Below are 21,925 nucleotides of genomic sequence, written 5' to 3' on the forward strand. Positions count from 1 at the left end.
AATTTAGTTCAAATTTAAGGTGAAATATTTAAGTAATTTTTCCCATCCATTATTGCGATCGTAACCAATTGTTTCTGCTACATGTTACGCTAACTGCGTACAAGATCACCAAATTTACTAATGAAATCAGCCCATAAAATTCACATATATCCATAAAATAAAAATTTTGAATAAAGGAGGAACTTCTGGAACATGAAATTTTTTACCGACTTCTAAGAAAACGAACGACAAAAGAAAATACGTAAGGTAAGAGCAACAGCACTACTACGCTTTTAGTAGACCGTAAATGTGGGACTGAGTAGCATTTTCCGACACCCACAGCGTAGCACGCATTTTTTTCAAAATTTCAGTTTTTTTTTTAGATGATTTGTAGATTGCTGTTAGTAAAATATATGTGAATGCGTCACAAAATAGCGGATCATTTTCACTGATTGCGCGCGTAAAAGTCATTTATCAGTCTACTATTTTGCCAGAGACATATGTTACTACATTGAATTACGCGAAAGTGCGCGACGTCATCTGTGATTTGTTTACGTGTAGTACAAGCCGCAGTAGTGAAGTTCGGCTGCACGCTGGTTTACGATTACATACACCTATGGTGAAGTTAAGATCACAAACCAAAACGATGGATAATTCGTCAGATGAAGAATCAGTTGCTCAACTTATACCTGATACAGAGATAGAAAACATTGCAGATACAGATTACCGCAGTCGCAACGACTAGTGGTGTTCAGTCGCAAGCGGCAGGCGAAAATATGTCAACTATAGAAACTGTTCCGGATTCCGCAGATGTACCAGGTCCAGCAGAGCCAGACATTATGCAGATGTTAAGAATAATAACAACCCAGATAGGGAATGTAACAGTCCAAATGAGTACACAGGTAGAAAATGTAATGGCACAGACAGAGAATGTAACAGCCCAAATGAATGCACAAGCTGAAAATGTCACAACGCGGATAGAAAATGTCACAGCACAGATAGTGATGTAAAAACCCTTACTGAAATGCACAATAACCTGACGACACAACTGACAACTAAAAAGAGAGGTAGCAGATCAGGTAATAGAAGTGGTGCGTGAAGATCTAAACTGCATGAATCGGGATATTGATAATTTGAAAACCACAGTTAAGGATGTGCCAAATCAGATAAGTAAGTTAACTGTAAATTTCAATGCCATGAGTGTTACAGCAAACCGAGCTCAATACAAAAATGCAGGAAGCTGTAAATCAAGTTGAGGACTTGACAAAACAGCAATTCGAGGGCTTTTTAGAAGAAAAAGACACACATGTAAACCGTACTCTAGAAACAGAGTTATAAAAAGCAATAAGCACAAGTATACACTACACAAAACACATCTGTAGTTAAACTGCAAACTGACATAGGCCAGATACAGAAAACTTTGACACAGGACTTACCAGGTTGGCAGAATCAAATAGTCAAGCAACTAAACAGGACAATGAGTAAGAGCGATGGTGCGGTCAGTGAATATCCTACCCCGAATGTACATGTGTATTCACCAAACTACGAGGTGTACGGGACCAACGACACCGTGATGAAAGAAGGGAGCAGCAGATAGCTGAACCCACTTTGCCATCAGTTTTCTTGGAAGAGAGTCTTATAAAACACCGTCAATTTCAAGTGTTTATCCCGGAAAGAAAATCCGTGCATCCGGTAATTTTTATAAAGTCATTCAAAAATGTATTGCCTAAAACGTGGTCGGAACAGCAGAAGATACAATATGTTACGGGTTATATCCAAGGCGATGGAGCGTTATGGGCGATGGAACTGTCAGAAACTTGACAGACACTAGAACAGTTTGAAAACGCGTTTCTTTCAAAGTATTGGTCACATGGCGTGCAAGAGAGAATAAGAAAAGCCTTATCCAACCCTGAACAATATAATCCAAAATTTGGATCACTCCGAAAGTACTTTGAGAAATATTTAAATAAAACAAAATTCTGGGATGAACCAGTGACACGCACGGATGTCCTACGCATTCTGAAAGCTAAACTACCGCTAAATATGCGGGAAAAGCTTGTACAAGTACCCGAAAGTTATTTGGTGTATTTTCTATCTGTCTTGAACTCTATTGACTTAATTAATGAAGATGCAAGACAAAGCCACACCAATCAAAATAATTTCCGTAGCAGCGTTGGCAACCAGCCTCAGTGCCAGCCGCAGTTCGGCGTCAACAATGTAGCGCGCGCGGCTGAGTCACGACCGGCTTTTGTAGATTCCGCCGCAGCAGCGCGTATGTCAGGCACGAATTCGGGAGGCAATTTCAATAACTACGAGGGCCGTTCAGAAAGTAACCTCCGGTTGATTTAAAAAAATACACCAAGTTAAATAAAAATATTTTAATATATACATCTTACAACTACATCTTTGCACTATTTTTCTACATAGTCTCCATAGCGATTGAGGCACTTATCGTATCTCTTCACAAGCTTTGAAATTCCTTCTGCATAGAAATCACCCGCTTGTGCCTGGAGCCAGCCTGTGACCGCATACCACGGCGTTTGTTCTGTATAGCCCGTCGTAACGTTTTTATTGTTTCACAGTACACGTCTTGATTAATGGTCGTACCACGTTCCATGAATTCAACCAACAACACCCCTTTGGCATCCCAAAACATCGTTGCCATCAGTTTTCTGGCAGAAAAATCTTGCGAGGCTTTTCTTGGTTTGGTAGGCGAATTTGAATGTGCCCACATCTTTGATTGTTCTTTTGTCTCAGGGTTCACGTACTTAATCCAGGTTTCGTCACCGGTCACGATTCTGTTTAACAATGGTTCTCCTTCGTCCTCATAACGTGACAGAAAGTCTAATGCAGAGGCCATTCTTTGAGTTTTGTGGTGGTCGGTAAGAATTTTGGGCACCCATCGTGCACAGAACTTACGGTAACCCAATCTTGCTGTCACTATCTCGTACAAGAGAGTCTTATAAATCTGTGGAAAACCAGTAGACAACTCCGACATTGAGAAACGTCGATTTTCACGAACTTTTGCATCAACTGTCTGAACGAGTTCGTCAGTCACCAATGATGGTCTACCACTCCTCTCTTCATCATGAACGTTTTCTCGTCCACTTTTAAATAGACGTACCCATTCACGGACAACTCCTTCACTCATAACTCTTGGTCCGTACATGGCACAAAGCTCACGATGAATAGCTGCTGCAGAATATCCTTTGGCTGTAAAAAACCTTATGACAGCACGCACTTCACATTTGGCGGGGTTTTCTATTGCAGCACACGTTTCAAACTGCCACAAAAACTAAACTAGCGCAGGTACGACGTTCACTCGACCACGGCTTGATGCCGACTGACCTGTTGAGTGCGTGAACGCACAGATGGCGTCGCTACTCCCCCCACAACCCGCACTGTGACCAATCGGAGGTTACTTTCTGAACCGCCCTCGTATAATCAAAATTTTAATCCAGGATTTAAAAGAAAAAAAATGGGGACAGAATCTACTCTGGCTATTCCGATAACCGGAAGCGAAACTGGAATAGGAACGATAATGGAAATCAGTGGGGTAACGCTCACAGTAATTTTCAGCCTCAATTTAGCAACAACATGGCTAACCCACGAAATGTGCAGTGGCAGTATCCGATTAGCAATCTACACTATCAGCCCCAAGCTCAAAGTAACATTACCCCTGTAAACTCGGAGCAAAATCCTGATCGCAATGTGCAATGGAGTAACAACACGTCGGGCGTGAATATTATAGAAGTGACGAACGAAACACCTACAAACAGTAATAATGGGGCGCCAAACTAAACGTGGCCTCATTGTGCTCCCAAATGTTGGCCATGAATAGTCGTGGGGACGATCCATGCTACCATGGTAATAACTTGCAAAGATATCAAGACGAAACAGACATGCGTGATTTGTTAACCAATGAGGGAGAACGACAGTTGTATGAAGAGGATGGTATAGTGCAAGCTAACATACAGGCTATAGTTGGAAAAATACCCACTCATATTGTTGTGGATACTGGCGCAAAAATTAGTGTTATGTCGAAAGCATTGTTTAAAGAGATTGACAGCCGCAAAGCTTTACCGACCTATCCAGTGCAGAATTGCAGGATATTAGGAGCCATAGGTGGAAAATCTAAATTAATTAAGGTACAAACCATGGTCGAAATACAAATTGAAGATATTGTTTTTCAGGCAAATTTTCTAGTAGTGGAAGGACTGATGGAACGGTGTATGTTTGGCATGGATTTCTTAAGGGAAAAATGTGCAAAAATTGACCTAAAAACTGGGAAGTGTTATCTGTTTATAAATGGGAAGACTGTACTGTAGATTTGATAAAATTCAAAAGTAGCAACACGAAGCCTTGTCAAGCTATACGCATCCAAATTTTAAAAGCAGGGTGTATACATGGACAAGGAAAAAAAAATCCCGGATTTTTCCCGGATTTCCCGGTTGAAAATACACTTTCTCCCGGGTGAAACTACACTTTTCCGTGTTAAGTGACAGTATACTTTTCCTCGGCGCTGTAAAACTTATCAATCCTTAGTATGTTTATGGTTTTCTACAGAGACGTAGAATTTTCCGACACTTTAGAAACGAAACCTAGAGGGAGGGAGGGGGGGAGGGACACGTTTTGGAAAGATCTTTGATGTGCAGCAACATGTACGGTGAATTTTTTCGTGTTACGGAGGTACAAATTCAAATTGCACCAAACACCGCATGTTACTTTCCGAAGCAATGAAATCGAGATTGCGACGCATTTTTGTACGCCAGTCATAGCTCATGTCACGTGATCTCGCCAGCTGACGACAGCATAAGACACATGATGTCGTCAACCAATAGCAAGATTACTCTTAAGTAGCGCGAACGCAAAAAAAAAGAAAAGTTAATGGTTTAAATTGATATACATAGTGTTGCTACAAGAAAGACAAAGCATTCACAAATAATATTGGTCTCGAAGATTAATAAGCTGCAAGAGAAGCTAAGCTTCCACATATAATGCTGACCTCTTTGCGCGTGTTACACTTTGAGATACATCACACAAATGTGCCAGTAAAATTTTTAATAACGACGTAAATGTCTGATCTTATCGGCTCGAAATTCTTCTAGATGTCGTCCTCAAAGAGTTGATTTTTAAATGAGAGTCAAACACTCTGTGGTTTAAGAAATTCATCGTACATTCTCGCACATAGTTAATCTTGCGTCAAAGGAAATTTTCTTTGAAAGTAACACTTTTCAAACCACATTCGCAATATTTTCCCGTGACCTGATAGAAATTGGTTCGTTGCTGCAGTTGCCAGAGAGCGCCGGATAACAGGCGTCACTGCGCCTGCGCAGCTACGATGACGCACGTGTAAAACATTAAAAGATCTTGTATTATGTCATAAAAGAAACAAGACATCAAAGGATACTTCAAGAGCATCGGAATATCGTGAACCATACTAAAATGCATAATTCGGCTTAAAGTGCACAATCCTACGTCCAGATTCGGATGTAAATTTTCTTGAGTACCAGTAGGCCTACTGTATTTCATGTTTGGTTCCTTATTATGGCATAATGGCATACGAACTAGAAGATGGAAAACGTGCACTTGAAATGCAGCGAATAGTTGAAAATATCCAACAGTGTGAAATTAAACACTTCGTATCAAATAAATTGATTGTATCAGCGCAAAAGATAAATAAAAGCCAAATCTCTTTAGCAAACCGACAAAAATAACTTCATTGTTCTTCAAGGCGGTTAATGCTTGACTGTCAGAAATGTGAAAATAAAACCTGAAACTAACAACATATTTTAGCCTTCGGTAAATATGCGAACGTATTTTAATTCGTTTGGTAGCTCCCGGCCACAGAAATCCGTTTTGTTTTCATTTAATGTGAGAGCAATAAACGAAAAGGAAATAGCAAAATCACTTAACGTAAACACAGGTCACGTGGAGACTACCCACCTCCCCACTACATCTCAGATTGCTCTGTCCATCAGCCCCGGATCTGCGATATTTCCGAACCGGGGCAATGTTAAGTAGTGGCGCCCAGCCACACATCTGTAGCCAGAAGCAGGAGAAGGTACAACTCATACGCGACTCAACTGTGCATGCACAAGAGCCCGCCCGCAACTGCTCAAATGACTCTAATGGCCGGCCGGAGAGACCGTGCGGTTCTAGGCGCTACAGTCTGGAGCCGAGCGACCGCTACGGTCGCAGGTTCGAATCCTGCCTCGTGCATGGATGTATGTGATGTCCTTAGGTTGGTTAGGTTTAGTTAGTTCTAAGTTTTAGGTGACTGATGACCTCAAAAGTTAAATCACATAGTGCTCAGAGCCTTTTTGAATCTAATGTAAACAGCTGTCACGTCACGCTCGTCGGAGGCAATTTGTTGTTAGGAAGCACTGGATATTCTTCCTAAAGCCTTTGACACACTTTGGTTGGCAGACGCTTGTATGAGCACTGTGTTTTGTTGTTGTATATGGCGTATCTCCTTTGCGATTTAAGTTTTATTTTCATTTTTTTTCTCGTTCATGTTTTGTTGCTGCAGTATTATTCTGCAGAAGCGGGATACAGTAATATCCTTCGTTGGAGTATTGGTTCTTACTAGTCAAAATCACAAAAATTTAACTGGTAACTAAAACAATGAAAAATTCCCGGGATTCTAAAAAATTCCCGGATTTGTCCCGGTTTTCTCCCGGACGAAAAAATTCCCGGGTTTATCCCGGATCTCCCGGATGTCCCGGGTCGTATACACCCTGAAAAGTCAACACCTTTCGACACCATGACTCGAATGAAATGTGGTGTCAGCCAAGTAGAGCAGCATGAATTTGAGGATAAAATATCAGAATGCACAGGAATCTGAGACACAAAAGGACAACCTCAGAAGTGTACTGTTACGTTATGTACGCGTGTTCGACAAGAAACCTGGAGTTATTAGAACGTATCAATATCGCATGGATGTCCGGCCCCACGACACGTTCTGCAAAAACACTTATTCCATACCGTGGTCACAAAGAGAGGCAGTCGCCCAGGAGATAAGAAGGATGCGTGCATGGTATATTATAGAGACCTCCTTATCGCCATATTGCAGTCCATTGCTTGCAGTAAAGAAAGCGGATAAATCAGTGAGACTTGTTCTCGATGCCAGGGAAATCAATAGGATTATTGTTCCAGTAACCACCCGACCTGAAAACCTAGAAGAACAATTGCAGCGGTTCCACGGAGTACAATTTTTAACTAGTGTCGACCTACGTAGTCACCGAGCGAGGTGGCGCAGTGGTTACGCACTGGACTCGCATTCGGAAGGACGACGGTTCAATCCCGCGTCCGGCCATCCTGATTTAGGTTTTCCGTGATTTCCCTAAATCACTCCAGGCAAATGCCGGGATGGTTCCTCTGAAAGGGCACGGCCGACTTCCTTCCCCATCCTTCCCTAATCCGATGAGACCGATGACCACGCTGTCTGGTCTCCTTCCCCAAACCAACCAACCTCCGTAGTCCGTACTGGCAAATTCCCCTATCACCTGAAAGTGGGAAATACACAGCATTCATATTTGCAGGCAGGTCCTACCAGTATTGCGTTTTGCCCTTCGGGTTAAACCCGAGTGCTGGTGTTTACATTACTGCACTCGACGCCGTGTTGGGGCCTGTACTTTCACCAGGAAAGTACTTGGGCTCGAACAAACACAAATACACCAAAATCGTGTGAGAAATAATGTAAAGGTCTCTTATTGCACTAGTGATACTCCCGCATCTGCAAACCTCTGCAGTCGTCTGTTAGAGGCCTCTGCATATGCCATGCCGCATTGCACACTGACCTGCCGGTACGCCAGTCGGGACCAGTAGGGACGGTGCAGTGTGCCTCTGAAGTTGCGTTTTGTGACTGTTTGTGTATTGAAGCATCAGATGGCTCGGCGATTGGTAATCAATCCTGCTAATGTATTGCGATTGGTTGAGATGAAGTTACGAGAACCCTTCTTCGTGAAGATGGTATTGGTGTAGAAGACGAATCATTCGCATGTTTTCTGGTATCTATCATAGTGCAGAAATATGAGCATAAGTTAGAAACAGATACTTTTCTAACACTAACACATAATGATGACGATAGGGATGATAATGACGAACAACTTATTGCAAACGGTAGTGCTACGGCAAGTGCGGGAAGAGGCGATGGAAGCAGCGACAGTGAATACCAACCGTCTCCCAAGAAGAAGCTTAAAGTTGCAAATAATCATCACGGCGTTTGATGACAACACACTGGAGAACATGTACGATGATTATTACGTAAGAGGTTTCACCACATACGACAAGCTTCTGAAAAGATACCCTAAACTGAAGTCTAAAAGCAATATTAAAAACATGCTGGATTACGTGGCAAAGAAAAGAGAAGGAAATACAGTTTTCAAAGGAAATCATACACTACTGTTCAAGACCATCAAGGAGCGTGTAATGGCGAAATTCGATGAAGCGCGAGAATGCGGTTCCGCCGTTCATTATTGGCATTTACAACATTGGGCATTGGACGTAGCTAGAAATCTCGGGTGTACAAACTTTACAGCTTCACTAGGATTTATTACTAATTTGGAAAAGGAGTTTAGGATAACATCAGGCCGTATCACTATGCTCCAAGCCCGAAAAGATAAGGATGACGAAGAAGAGCTGATTGAAAGAGTTGATACGTTTGTTGCTGACGTCAATGAGCATACCACGAGAGAAAACATCGATATTAGTTCTGTATGGAACTGTGATCAGAGTCAGTTCAGCTAAGAACTTTTTTGTGACAAAACACTACGCATGAAAGGGGAGAGAAACACTGTCGCGATGTTGCAATCAGTTAACTGTGCAACACATAGTTACACGATCGATGTTGCTATATCAATGGGCGGACGATTGGCAGACAAACTCTATATTTGCTTCCAAGAATCCAGTGGAAAGTTTGGACCCCGCGTGTCAAGGGAAATAGAAACGCGGTGCCCTCCAAATGTCGTCGTCCATGCAAGTGTGAGTGGGAAGATGACGAAACAACATCTGAAGACGTTTTTTCACTCAGTTTTGAATCCACATTTGTCGAGAAAGCCATTAGTACTTTGTGACTCCTGGTCTGGATATAAGGATGAACGAGTACTGCTGGAAGCATCTGGCGGAAAACATGTAGATTTAAAAATCATTCCGCCTAAAACTACAAAATATGCAGAACCTCTGGATGAGTATTTCTTCTGGCAATATAAAATAATGGCCAAGAGAATAACAGACTTCATTAAACTACGTTCCAGTGATATGCAGCCGAAATTGCACGACAGATTCTTTATCATGAATATGCATTCTGTCATTTACAATCAGTTATCTGCGGGAGTATACAGACCAATGCTTCGTTACGCGTGGCAGAACGCTGGCTACGATATTGGTGAACCAGTGAACAACTTCAAAAGTATTGACGTGGCGTTCAACACTGATATTATAGCATGTGCAAATACGCCATGCGATCAACTTGTATTTCTTCACTGTGCGTTTTACAGTCATTCGTATTGCTCTGAGCATTTTATTGAAATACCGCATTTGCATTTATAGTTAAGATTTCTGCATCGCGTATGGCGTCTACAATTACATCTAGAGCATGACTGCAGAGTTTTGCAGAAAAACGACACCCACCAGCACATTCAGAGGTACATAATGGTCCTGTAACCAAACGTTCATACAGATCTGTTTGTTCAAGCCCAAGTACTTTCCTGGTTAGACAAACTTCACAGTATATATAGACGACATCTTAATAGCAACACCTACTTGGGATGAACATATAGAACTTTTAGACTGGATGTTACAGAGATTTTCAGCAGCTGGTGTTACAGCGAACCTTAAGAAATCTAAATATGTAAGAAAAGACATTAAATTTCTCGGTCACATAATTTCGCCCGCTCGGATAAAGCCTGACCTGAGAAACTATTAGGATACAAAAAATTCCAGCCCCTTGCACAAAGCGACAGCTAAAGGCATTCGTAAGCTTCTGTTCATTTTTCCGCCGGTTAGTTCCGAACCAATTGCTCAATAGTCCCGCATTATTAAATCTATTAAAGAAGAACAAACAGTGGAACTGGACGCAACAGTACCAAACTGATTTTGATAGTATAAAACATGCTTTGGTAAACTGCAATATTTCAGGATATTCTGACATGAGCAAAGATTTTTGTGTAGCGGCAAATGCTTCATTTTCTGGATTACGAGCCTGTCTGTTTCAGCTGGACGAAGGTGGGGGCATAGACAATGTTAAAGTTATTGGTTTTGCTAGCCGCACATTATCCTAATGTGAACGCAATCTTCCATCACAGAGTTAAGAGCCCTTTCTATTTTGTGGGCATTCAAGATATTTAATTATTATCTATTTGGGAAACATATACGAGTCTACAGTAACCACCAGGCGTGAAGCTTTTTACTCACATGTAAGTTATGACGCAATCACCTAGGGCGGTGGACTTTCTTTTTGCAGTCTTATGTTTTGAATTTATATATGTGAAGGGCAAAGACAACGTAATCGCCGATGCACTGTCACGGTTACCCCAAGAATTACCCGAGTTTGAAGAGCTGATAGAACAAAACACAGAATTTAAGGTTATGCTCATACAAGACACTAAATTTAGCAAATGTTTTTTGGATATGTGTAAAAACATGGCGAAATTGCAGGAAGGAGATAAGCGGTGGAAGAAAGTCAGATTTCAGCTAAACAATAATCCACCTGCACCTGTACGACAGCATTACAAGTTGTATAAAGATGTGTTATTCTATAGGATAAACCTAAGCAGCGATGTGTGGTGCGTTTGTGCACCCGAAGCGTGTGAGAAAAGTTTAATTTGGCATACTCATTTCACTTAGGGACACTAGGGTGCCCGCAAGTGCTGTAAAAAGTTCAATGTGTACTGTTATTTTCCACACAACAAATTTTGAAAACTTGTATTGTTTGTCAAAAGGCTAAGCCTGTCAGTCTGAACTGCGAGACAGAGTTACATCTTATTTTACCAAATAAAGCCTCTAGAGCTAGTATGCCTAGACGCAATGGGTCCTTTACCCTCTTCACGAGGAGGGGTGAAATACACTACTGGCCATTAAAATTGCTACACCACGAAGATGACGTGCTACAGACGCGAAAAGTAGCCGCCATTGGTTACACGTATCGGTCACCTCTTGTTCGCATTGACGGCACTTTGAACAGTGGACGTTACATTTCAGATGCGCTACGACGCGTGGCTCCACCCTTCATTCGATCCCTTCGAAACCCTACATTTCAGCAGGATAGTGCACGACCGCATGTTGCAGGTCCTGTACGGGCCTTTCTGGATACAGAAAATGTTCGACTGCTGCCCTGGCCAGCACATTCTCCAGATCTTTCATCAACTGAAAACGTCTGGTCAATGGTGGCCGAGTAACTGGCTCGTCACAATACGCCAGTCACTACTCTTGATGAACTGTGGTTGCATGGGCAGCTGTACCTGTACACGCCATCCAGACTCTGTCTGACTCAATGCCCGGACGTATCAAGGCAGTTATTACGGCCAGAGGTTGTTGTTCAGGGTACTGATCTCTCAGAATCTATTCACCCTCATTCCGTGAAAATGTAATCACATGTCAGTTCTAGTATAATGTATTTGTCCAATGAATACCCGTTTATCATCTGCATTTCTTCTTGGTGTTGCAATTTTAATGGCTAGTAGTGTATATAATTGGTGTATATGATGTATTTTCGAAATTTGTGAAACTGTATGCCACAACCGCAGCTAAGCCTATTATTAGACGTAGCCTAAATGACTACTTTCCGTCTGTTATCAGATAATGCAATCAATTTTACATGCCATGCTTGGAAACAATTTCTAAAAGAGCAGCAGGTGAAACAAATTTTGATATCCAAATATAGCCCACAAAAAAATATGTGTGAAATCTTATGGGACTTAACTGCTAAGGTCATCAGTCCCCACGCTTACACACTACTTAACCTAAGTTATCCTAAGGAGAAACACACACACACTCCCATGCCCGAGGGAGGACTCGAACCTCCGCCGGGACCAGCCGCACAGTCCATGACTGCATCGCCCAAGACCGCTCGGCAAATCCCGCGCGGCTATAGCCCACAACCCAACCCGATAGAAAGAGTTTTTCGTGAATGGAACAGGTTTATGAGGACGTATGTAGCCAACAAACCGTCTAAATGGATTGAATACTTAAACTATTTCGAACAGGTAGTAAATAATCTTCCGATTTATGAAACAACAGTTACACCGTCGGAGTTAATATGCAGTAGGAAAGAAAACAATGAATGGGTTAACCCCATCCTATCTGTTTCAATACAACCTGGAGATTTAAATGAAAAGGTAAGACAGGTATTGATCTCTATTGCAGAGGAAACTCAACGACGTAAGAAACATTTTGGCAAACAGCTACATGGTTAACTATAGTAAAAAGAAGAAATACGATTAGGTTAAAGTAGGCATATCTTCCTATGCAGCTACGTGAATCAGAGCATTTCACTACTTCTGTTTACATTTCTCAGTGATTGTGGACTCAATACACAAGCAAGCTAGGACATGCACGTCAACTAATGACTACCATTGTTAACATAGGATGTACTTGGAAATTAGTGAAGACCTCGGAACAAAGTAGATGTAAGCGGTTTTTTTCCGCTTGTGTTTCAAGACTATAAGGTACAGAAAATATTGGACTCCCTAAGGTACATAAGTATACGGTCACGCAAGTACATGCCATGTTGCAGAGAGAATTTTTTTTTTTTTGACGTGTCCACACCACTAGGCTTTATTTATGAATATATCGAGCAAAACGATTAGGCTAAATTTTTTTGGTGCTCCGATAATGATATGATTTCTGGCTACTAATGAACGTTTAGCGCGTTATACACCATACGCACGTCAAACTGATCTAAGTGAAGTGCATCCAAGGAATAAGGAAAAAACTAGTGTGATCTTACTGAAATAAAAATAATTTTTTAACTTCATACACACGTTTTAGTGCAAGTACACTGCTGAGGTACGATTTGTAAACATGATATGAGGCATACTTAATACCGTCTCTTCTAGAATAAAGTCAAAGAAATATGTACGAGGTAAGTTACAGGAAACTGTCGGGCAGAGAAATTGGACAATGTCGAAACAACCTTAATTTTTTACAGGCGGCGTTCATCGAGATGCTATGAGACTTAAATCGGCGAAGAGAAGCAACTATATTACTCTTACGTCACTACGACTTACGATCTACGTTACAGAATATTACCACGATCACTTATTTTGTACACTACTTGACACTCAGTAACACCAGAAAGTTTTAATAACTGGTCTTATCTTCAGCATCAGAGTACCAAGAATCTGTGCTGACTTTAGAGCAGTGTATATACTGATTTTCTCTTATGTTTGCAATATTTTCTCCAATCCGAGTTGGAAACGTTTTGCGAAGAATTAGAGTAAGATTACATATATATACGTGTCAGTGATACAATGATGCACACAAGTAAACATGAACAAACACAGACTCACAAAGCAGTATAGCGTATAGCTGCCAAGCTTCATTATCAATCTGTTGTTCATACTGCCTAACATTTTAATTTTTCGATTAATGTATCAATTTTAGTATAGTGATTTATTTATTTATATGTTTTTTAATTTCTTTCTACTTGTTCTTGATGTGTACCATGCGTTGTTACAGTATTGTGTGACGTAAAGATGACAATTTCTGTAAGCACTTTTTGTGCATTCACTTTTTGTAGTGTCATTTCAATATGTAAGTGCGACTATAGCACGATCCTAAGTTAGGGAAGTGCTGTTTATGTTCTGTGTACATATTCACCTACCAACTTCTATAATGCAATATTTTGAGCAATATGTACCCCGATTAAGTTTTGAAAGAGAATGCAGGAGCAAATAACGAACGTGGGCATAAACTACTAAAAACCAGCCAGTGGTCTCATGAGCTATAATGTTTTTTTGGGACAGAAAGAAAATCAACGGAAAGGTGTATAGCTGCCCAACGACAGTGAGTTAGTCAGTGTCAGTGACATGTGAGATATACGCATAGGACCAGTGAGAATACTATTATACCAAAAGCTTTCTCCTTCGAAATAAAGAAGACTTGATAAATCGAGAAAGCCTGTTACGGCACGAGTCTTTGTGCGAAGTATAGGACAGTTTGCCGTTGGCAAGTTAAATAATGAAGTGCAGTACTTACCTTCGTGCAGAGACAGTAGGAGGTGCCCTGTGGTCCCTTCTCACAGCCAAGGTGAACGACGAGTGGAAGCAGATGCAGTAGTTTCGTAAACGCTACGAACGCTGCACAAAACACTTCACGGAAATTTATTGACCAGCGCGCGCGACATCGCTATCCGGCGGTATTTGCACGACTACTGGACTCCAAACGGTGCGTATCGTGCCGCCAGACTCATTGTTGCGCATGCGGTTGCTTGTAACTGACACATTATTGACTGACAGCGTGAATCTGGAGGGCAGTTTGAATAGGAAGCAAAAATTTACGTTCAAATGGACGCCCACCATAGTGCAAAGAGGCGTAGAGACTCGATTTCCTGACCTACTAAATAAAGTCTTACCACTACAGCTCATGATTCATGTCCCACGATACAAAACAAAATATAAAAATCGACACCCATGTTAATTGAACAGTACCCATGTTTGTGTATATGTTAGTGTCAAGCTAGAATAAGTACTAATCTCTGTGAATTTCAATTGTTACATGTTTATTTTGCCCATGAGGAGACAACTATGAAACCGAGAAAGGACATTATCAAATATAAAAGAGGGAGGAAGTGGAGAGCATAAGCAACAATAAGGAAGAATTTCTCCCACCTACTACTCCAGATACCCTTGCAGCCATACAGCCTGGATCGATATAATAAAATATACGACGTTCTTGTAAAACTTTCTTGTTTTCAGCAAAAATGTAACTGTAGAATCATAGAAAAACTGGTGAAATGTAATGTTATTGTCAGCGTGCGAATGAATGTTTTTTGTACGTAGGAACAATGACACTGTGAATCGTCGTAAAGAACTGAACTGTAAATTTGATGTAAAAGACGATGTAGTAACCATGTATTTAATGCAAAGGACGATGTAGTAATTTTTCTATCTGGTATGTAACTATTTTGTGTGCCCTAGTGTGTACGTTTTGTTTTAGTTGCTAAGTACCAGTGCCAGCACCAGAACTATATAAACTAAGTGATGAAGAGAACTCCATTAAAGAAATGAACAATGCAATCTAAGTACGTATGTAGAGGAGTCAAGAACTACCAGTGTGTAAAGTGGTGGGGCTCAGTGACCGGAATTTTTACATTTCTTCGATCAATTCCCCCAAGGGGGCAATGTAAAGGAATTATATAAAAAAATTTTATGAGTAGATATACACTAGTTCAACAACCAGAGAGTAATGCGTAAAGCATTTGCTGAACAAAAGAAGCTTTACGCTCTTCGTTTATTAGTTTTTAGAATACGTTCCCTTGTCTGTTATCCTGCCCTAATGTTAAGACGAGTTGTGCCATTTCTTACTGATAATATTGGGTTGAATAATGAAAGTGATTTTAAAGCAGAGCGATTTCGTCTTTTTTGATACCAAGGTTCCCAGCTCGTGAAATTCTGGAAAATTATTACTATTATTTTAATTTTATGCAGAGAATTCAGATAGAGGCGACGATCTTCACGGCGACGCTGCTCAACAATAGAGGTAATCGAATGTGTTCATCTTTTTCCTTTCGTGGCCGCTACCGCCAATTTCAATATATTTGCTGCGACATTCAGAACCTGCAGTCTTTCTTTTCATTAAATTTCGAAGTGTGGTATCGATAGCTAGTATGCCACGGCGTAGTTGCCAATTAAGTTGGCACTACGACAGAAAACGATGACAGCGCCCTCTAGCAGGCGCAATTCAGCTCTACGAGCACCACTGTTGACTCAGGCCATAGAGCAGACGGCTGGGAACTTCGCTTTAGCTTTGCTCTACATACCACGGGTTTCAGCATCGCAAGTTACTTAACCATGTATTAACTCGTTTTTTGCATCAGTAAGCCACTTTTATTTACGTGCAGCACCGACGCATTTTTCCTGCTCCTACCCACGCGCCGCCTTCCAGGCGGGATAGAAAAGTTGGCGACCAGATTGTTATTTTTTTCTGCCCTGTCACTTCCTTTTTTGCTTGGTACTGCTTTCTTTTCGTGCTAGCCTCAGTATAAGACTTTCATTTGTGTAAACCATGGCTTCGCCGCAGGAACAGGCTTCGCTGTCCGATCTTGTGCGTTTTCAGGCTCAGAACAATGACGCAGCTGCTTGCTGCCATAAATGGGTTGGTCACACTGCAAACTGCAGCTACTTCGGCGCCTTCGACGCCACCGCCTGTACCGACGGCGCCGCCATTTCGTGCCTTCAATCCTGACGTTGAACGCTGGCCAGAATACATCGCTTAACTCGAGGCACACTTCACAGTTTACAACATACCAGGTACAGAGCAGCTTGCCTTTTTCATTGCCAACGCAGGTGTTCAGTTGTACCGTGTGCATGTGAAATTGTTTCCCACCACCCGCCCAGAAACTAAAACTTCCGACGAAGTGATTGATGCTTTGAACTCTCACTTCCGTGACAGTGTAAATGTGGTAGCTGCACGCTAGAAATTTTTGCGCCTCCGGCGTGGCCCTACTCAGTCGAATAAATCTTGGTTAGCGGACCTTCAGGGACTAACTTCTGATTGTGAATTTAATTGCTCGTGTGGACGCTCATATGCGGATATTAGATACGCTATGGCGCAGAATGTGGCGTATCACCGCATCCGCGAACCAATTCTCAGATTTAAAAACCCGTCTTTGCAGGAAGTAGTGGACTTGCTAGACAGACAAGATACATTAGACATGGCTACTTCCGCGTTCGACGTGACCCCGGGTGTGTGTACTGTTAGCGCGGCACAACATGTGCCCTTCCGCCCAGCCCAGCCAGCCACACTGCGCCGCTCGCGTGCACGTAAACACGTTTCCAAACAGGTACCCTCCAAGAAACTGAAATCATGGCCTCAACCGCTTTCGTGCCCACCCACGGGACAGTTGCCCATCCCGTCAAGCAAAGTGTTATTTTTGTAATAAGAAAGGTCATGTGCAAGCTGTGTGTAGTAAGAGAAACTCTAATTCATAACTTGTCTCCCGTTCACGTGACTCGCGTGGGCGTCGCCGCAACGGCAACCGCCGTGATCATGATTTACATCAGCCTATGGACGTTAATGCCATTTATTCACAGCCTTCTGCTTCACGTGCTTCGACAGCTCGTCGTGTGAATAAAGTTTTGCCAGACACTTCCTCTCGGATTCTGCGCGATGCGAGGAAACTTTTTGTTACTTTGACCATTTGTGGACGTTCTGTTCGCCTGCAGCTGGACACTGGTGCGTCAGTTTCTTTACTGAACAAATCGACGTATGACTTTCTTGGTTCGCTCCCGCTTCGTCGTTCCCATTCCACACTGACTGCATTTACTGGACAGGAAATCTCAGTGCTCGGCGTGTGTAGTTTGCAAGCCACGAATGGTGCAACGACCCGTACAGTGTCTTTCCATGTGCTCCGCTCTATTGATGCTACGAACATTTTTGGCATGGACGCATTTGAAGTTTTTGGCCTCGCAATTGAGGACAATACTTTGCATCAACGCTAGTGACCATGTAGACAGTGTTGCCACACTATGCGATGATTTTGCTGAACTCTTTTCTGATGGCCTTGGTTGCGCCACAGACTGCAGCGCATGTTGTAGTTAGAGACAATGCCATGCCTGTTTTCCGGTAATGCACGCACTGCGCGACGCCGTAGCTGCTGAACTTAAGCATTTGTGAAACAGTGGTCTCATTGAACCTGTTTCTGCTCCGCCATGGGCTTCGCCTATACTGTGTGTGAAGAAACCAAACGGTCGTCTTCGTATTTGTGCTGACAGTAAATCCCCAGACAGTGGTAGCTACGTTTCCCTTGCCGCGTCCTGAAGACATTTTTGATCAGCTTGGTGCGGGAAAATTCTTTTCCACGATTCACTTGCGGGACGCATACTTTCAAATTCCGCTCGACGAACAGTCGCAGCGCTGTTTTGTGATCAACACTCGCCTTGGCTTGTTCAAGTTTCGCCGCCTTCAGTTCGGTTGTGCTTCGGTTCCTGCTATTTTTCAGTCTTACTTGCAGCAGTTGTGTCCCACTGTCCCTAGTTGTTCCAATTATCTGGACGATATAGCTGTATCAGGTCGCACACCTGACGAACATTTGCAGAATTTGCGTGCCTTATTTACTGTACTTTTTCAGGCAGGACTAAAGTGTAACGGCGACAAGTGCAAATTTTTTCAAACTGAGACTCAGTATTTAGGACATATCATTAACGGACAGGGTATCCACACCTCGCCGTCGCATCTCAGTGCGATTAGAGACTTGCCAGCACCCAGGACCTTGAAAGAACTTCAGCCTGTGTTGGGCAAAATCACTTGCTATATTCGGTTTATACCAAACACAGCGCAGATTGCAGCGCCTTTGCATCGCCTTCGGCGTAAGAACGTTCCTTTTGTTTGGACTTCGGAATGTGACGCTGCTTTCCACAAGCTCAAATCTGCTTTGTTGACTGGTCGCTGTTTGATTCCTTTCTGTCCCTCCAAACCGGTTGTTTTGGCTGTCGATGTATCTTCTCACGGCATCGGAGCGGTTCTCTCGCACCGCATTAATTTTGTCCATCGCCCGATCGCTTTTGCGTCTAAGTTGCTCACATCTGCCCAGCAAAACTATTCTCAAATCGAGAAAGGAGCTTTAGCTATTGTATATGGAGAGCCTAATTTCTTGAATTTTTGTACGGTCGCAAGTTCTATTTGGTAACCGACCATAAGCCTTTGACGTCGTTGTTCCACGCGTCAAAGGCAGATCCGGCCCCTACCGCACAAAAGGTGCAACGTTGGTCTTTGTTCTTGTCTAACTACAATTACGAAATATTGTTTCGGCCTACGGCCCAGCATGGCAATGCTGATGCTTTGTCTCGTCTGCCTATCGGTCCTGACGAAATGTTTGTTTCTTCCGAAATGTCCTGCATGTTTATTGACGCGGAAGATAACGAATTAGCTGATGGTTTTCTGGTGGATTTTCGTCGCATTGCTGCCACGATAGCCGCCGATGCTTCTTTGCAGATAATTTTGCAGTATATTCGTACTCAATGGCCTCAATCCACTACGCAGATTCGTGATCCACTTGTTCAAGATTACTTTGCGCAACGTCAAAACTTGTCTGTACACCAGTGTTATCTTGTTACGAACTGACAATGATCAGACTCGTGTGGTTGTGCCTCATTGGTTGCAGTCGGAAATTCTCCGCTTGCTGCACGCTGGTCATTGGGGTATAATGCTGACGGTGCAATTAGCGCGTCGTCACTGCTCTTGGGTCGGCATTGATAAACAAGTTGAGAATTTGCTTGATAACTGTCACCCTTGTGCGGAGCATCAATCTGCTCCTTGCCAGCGTGGCCGACTCCTACTGCGCCTTGGCAGCGTGTTCATATTGGTTTTACGGGTCCTTTCTGGGACACCCGCTGGTTGATAGTTATTGATACGTACAACGTTTCCCTTTGTTGTCCCTATGTCTTCAACTACGAGTACTGTTCGGACTTTGACGTCTATTTGTTCCATTGAGGATTTTCCTGAAGTTATTGTCTCCGACACTGGCCCCCAATTCGTGTCCCCCGAGTTTGAAGCGTTCCATGCTGCTAATGGCATTCACCATCTGACCTCAGCCCCATTCCACCCCGAGTCGAACGGCGAGGCTGAGCGCTTTGTGCGTACATTTAAGTCGCAGATGAGCAAGTTGGGCGCCACTCACTCTCGCGAGCGTGCGAGTGGACTTTCCTTGCTTCCTATCGCTCTCAGCCGCGCGGCACCCATTCCCCAGCGGAATTGTTACATGGCCGCGCCCATTGGCCGCTCCTGAAGCTATTGCATCCACCGCCGCTCGCTCCCGCTGCTTCGCCTCGTTCTGGCTTGGCGCCGCATGATTTGGTGTTCTATAGCGTTTTCTCTGGCAGCCAGCGCTGGGAGCAGGAGCGCATTCTTCGCCAGCTTGGTCGCACCTTATTTCTTATTTCTGGTTCCTCCACCACTGTCAAGCGACACCACAACCAGATTTGTTGGTGCCGTCCTCGGTTTCGTGCCGCTGGTTGTTTTCCGGCAGAATTGTAGGCTTCGCAGCTTCCGCCGCCTCAGCCCACGACTCCACTGACGGCCCCTCCGCCGCTCGCGCCTCCACGGGCGCGCCTGCCGTCGTCGCCGCTCCAGTCTGGTCACCTGCACCGGATGGGCGCATCTAGCCGCCGCCACGGCCCCACCTCCGGCCGCCACCTCCTCCGCAGTGGCAGAACCAATGGACGCTAGCGCCATCGCCGCCGTCGCCCATGGAGGTCGTTGCTCCGCCTCCTCATCCGAGCATACCCAGTGGCTGTGCGCGGCCTGGACAGGTTTTCCACGGGGCGTTTTCCTCACCCCCTCACGAGCAATTCGGGGTCGCGGGTGGACAGTTCCACTGTCCACCCCCTCAGCTGCACCGTCCCTGGGTCCCTCCACCCGCCGTCGGAAGCCATACTCAACAGCGGTGCGTCGTTTCAGGGGCGAGGGATGTGGTACCGATAGCTAGGATGCCGCGGCGTACTTGCCAGTTGACATGGCACTACGACAGACAACGACGAAAGCGCCCTCTAGCAGGCACAGTTCAGCATTGCGATTACCACTGTAGACTCAGCCCATTTGATGAAGAGCAGACGGCTGGGACACTTCACTACAGCTTTGCTCTACATACGACAGGTCTCAACATCGTATATCATTGCAACTTATGTAACCATGTATTAACTTGTTTTTTGCACCAGTAAAACACTTTTAACCGCGCGGGATTAGCCGAGCGGTCTAGGGCGATGCAGTCTTGGACTGTTCGGCTGGTCCCGGAGGAGGTTGGAGTCCTCCCTCGGGCATGGGTGTCTGTGTTTGTCCTTAGGATAATTTAGGTTAAGTAGTGTGTAAGCTTAGGGACTGATGACCTTAGCAGTTAAGTCCCATAAGATTTCACACACACACACACACACACACACACACACACACACACACACACACACACACACACAAAACACTTTCATTTACGTGCAGTACTGACGTAGAAGGGATACAAAACGAAGTCCACGCATTTACGTTCTAAGATGAATAAATGCATTTAACTGTAATTCTTTTCATCCAGGCCACGTGCCTCCATCCCGTTCGTATGTTCGCATACATTTGAGTGTGTGCAAGCGTAACTATATTTAAGACTCATTTCCTACACATTATTACCTGTTTTTTTTTCTTTTTTGACCACTCATTCGCGAATGATGTAGTCAGTCGGTCGTGTTCTTTAATAACAGTTTTAATATTCAGTGGCTTAGTTTCCACAATTGATTTTTGCCTGTGTCACAACAGCGCTTCACGCGAAATATTTATTACGCGACATTTACAATAACTTTTATTTCAAAATTTCGACAACTGACTGAATAAAGATTTTTCCAACAATAACGATAGCAAAACATAATAAAATAAGAGGACGCGTTACAACATAATGTGATGGCTGAAGAGCCAGAACTGGCACACTAGTCAGATAAATAGTCGTGACGCGCATATCACAAGTAAGTTCGCCTGCCACAGTTCTTGAGTAATTTACTGCAGTTATTTGTTTCTTTCGACGACAACTATATCGATTTAATGTCGGGACGCTGTACCAGGTTGATTGTCCTCCTCATCTGACTTTTATCTCTATAAAGCTTACTGACAAACACAAGATACGACATGGACCATGAAACATGCCTCATATGGTACTGCACCTCTGCACAAATGTCGAGAATGGAGATCTAATGGAGTTGCCTTTATCAGCTTGCCAGAAACTTTCATAAACGCATACTTGCAAATGCGGGAA

At 43.3% G+C, this 21,925-nt stretch overlaps 1 protein-coding gene across 1 annotated transcript in view; it reads right to left on the reverse strand.

Annotated features, from left to right (window-relative positions):
- Positions 1–20,573, reverse strand: part of LOC124545698 (trypsin delta-like) — a 45,640-nt gene extending 25,067 nt beyond the window's left edge. The window contains exons 1-2 of the mRNA XM_047124645.1: positions 20,484–20,573; positions 20,217–20,442 (exon numbers count right to left, since the gene is read on the reverse strand). Coding sequence (XP_046980601.1) covers positions 20,217–20,442; positions 20,484–20,573 — 316 coding nt within the window. The remainder of the gene's footprint in view (positions 1–20,216; positions 20,443–20,483) is intronic.
- Between the last annotated feature and the right edge of the window lie 1,352 nt (positions 20,574–21,925).

Source organism: Schistocerca americana, chromosome 8, assembly GCF_021461395.2.
Source record: "Schistocerca americana isolate TAMUIC-IGC-003095 chromosome 8, iqSchAmer2.1, whole genome shotgun sequence".
In the NCBI taxonomy this organism is placed as follows: domain Eukaryota; kingdom Metazoa; phylum Arthropoda; class Insecta; order Orthoptera; family Acrididae; genus Schistocerca; species Schistocerca americana.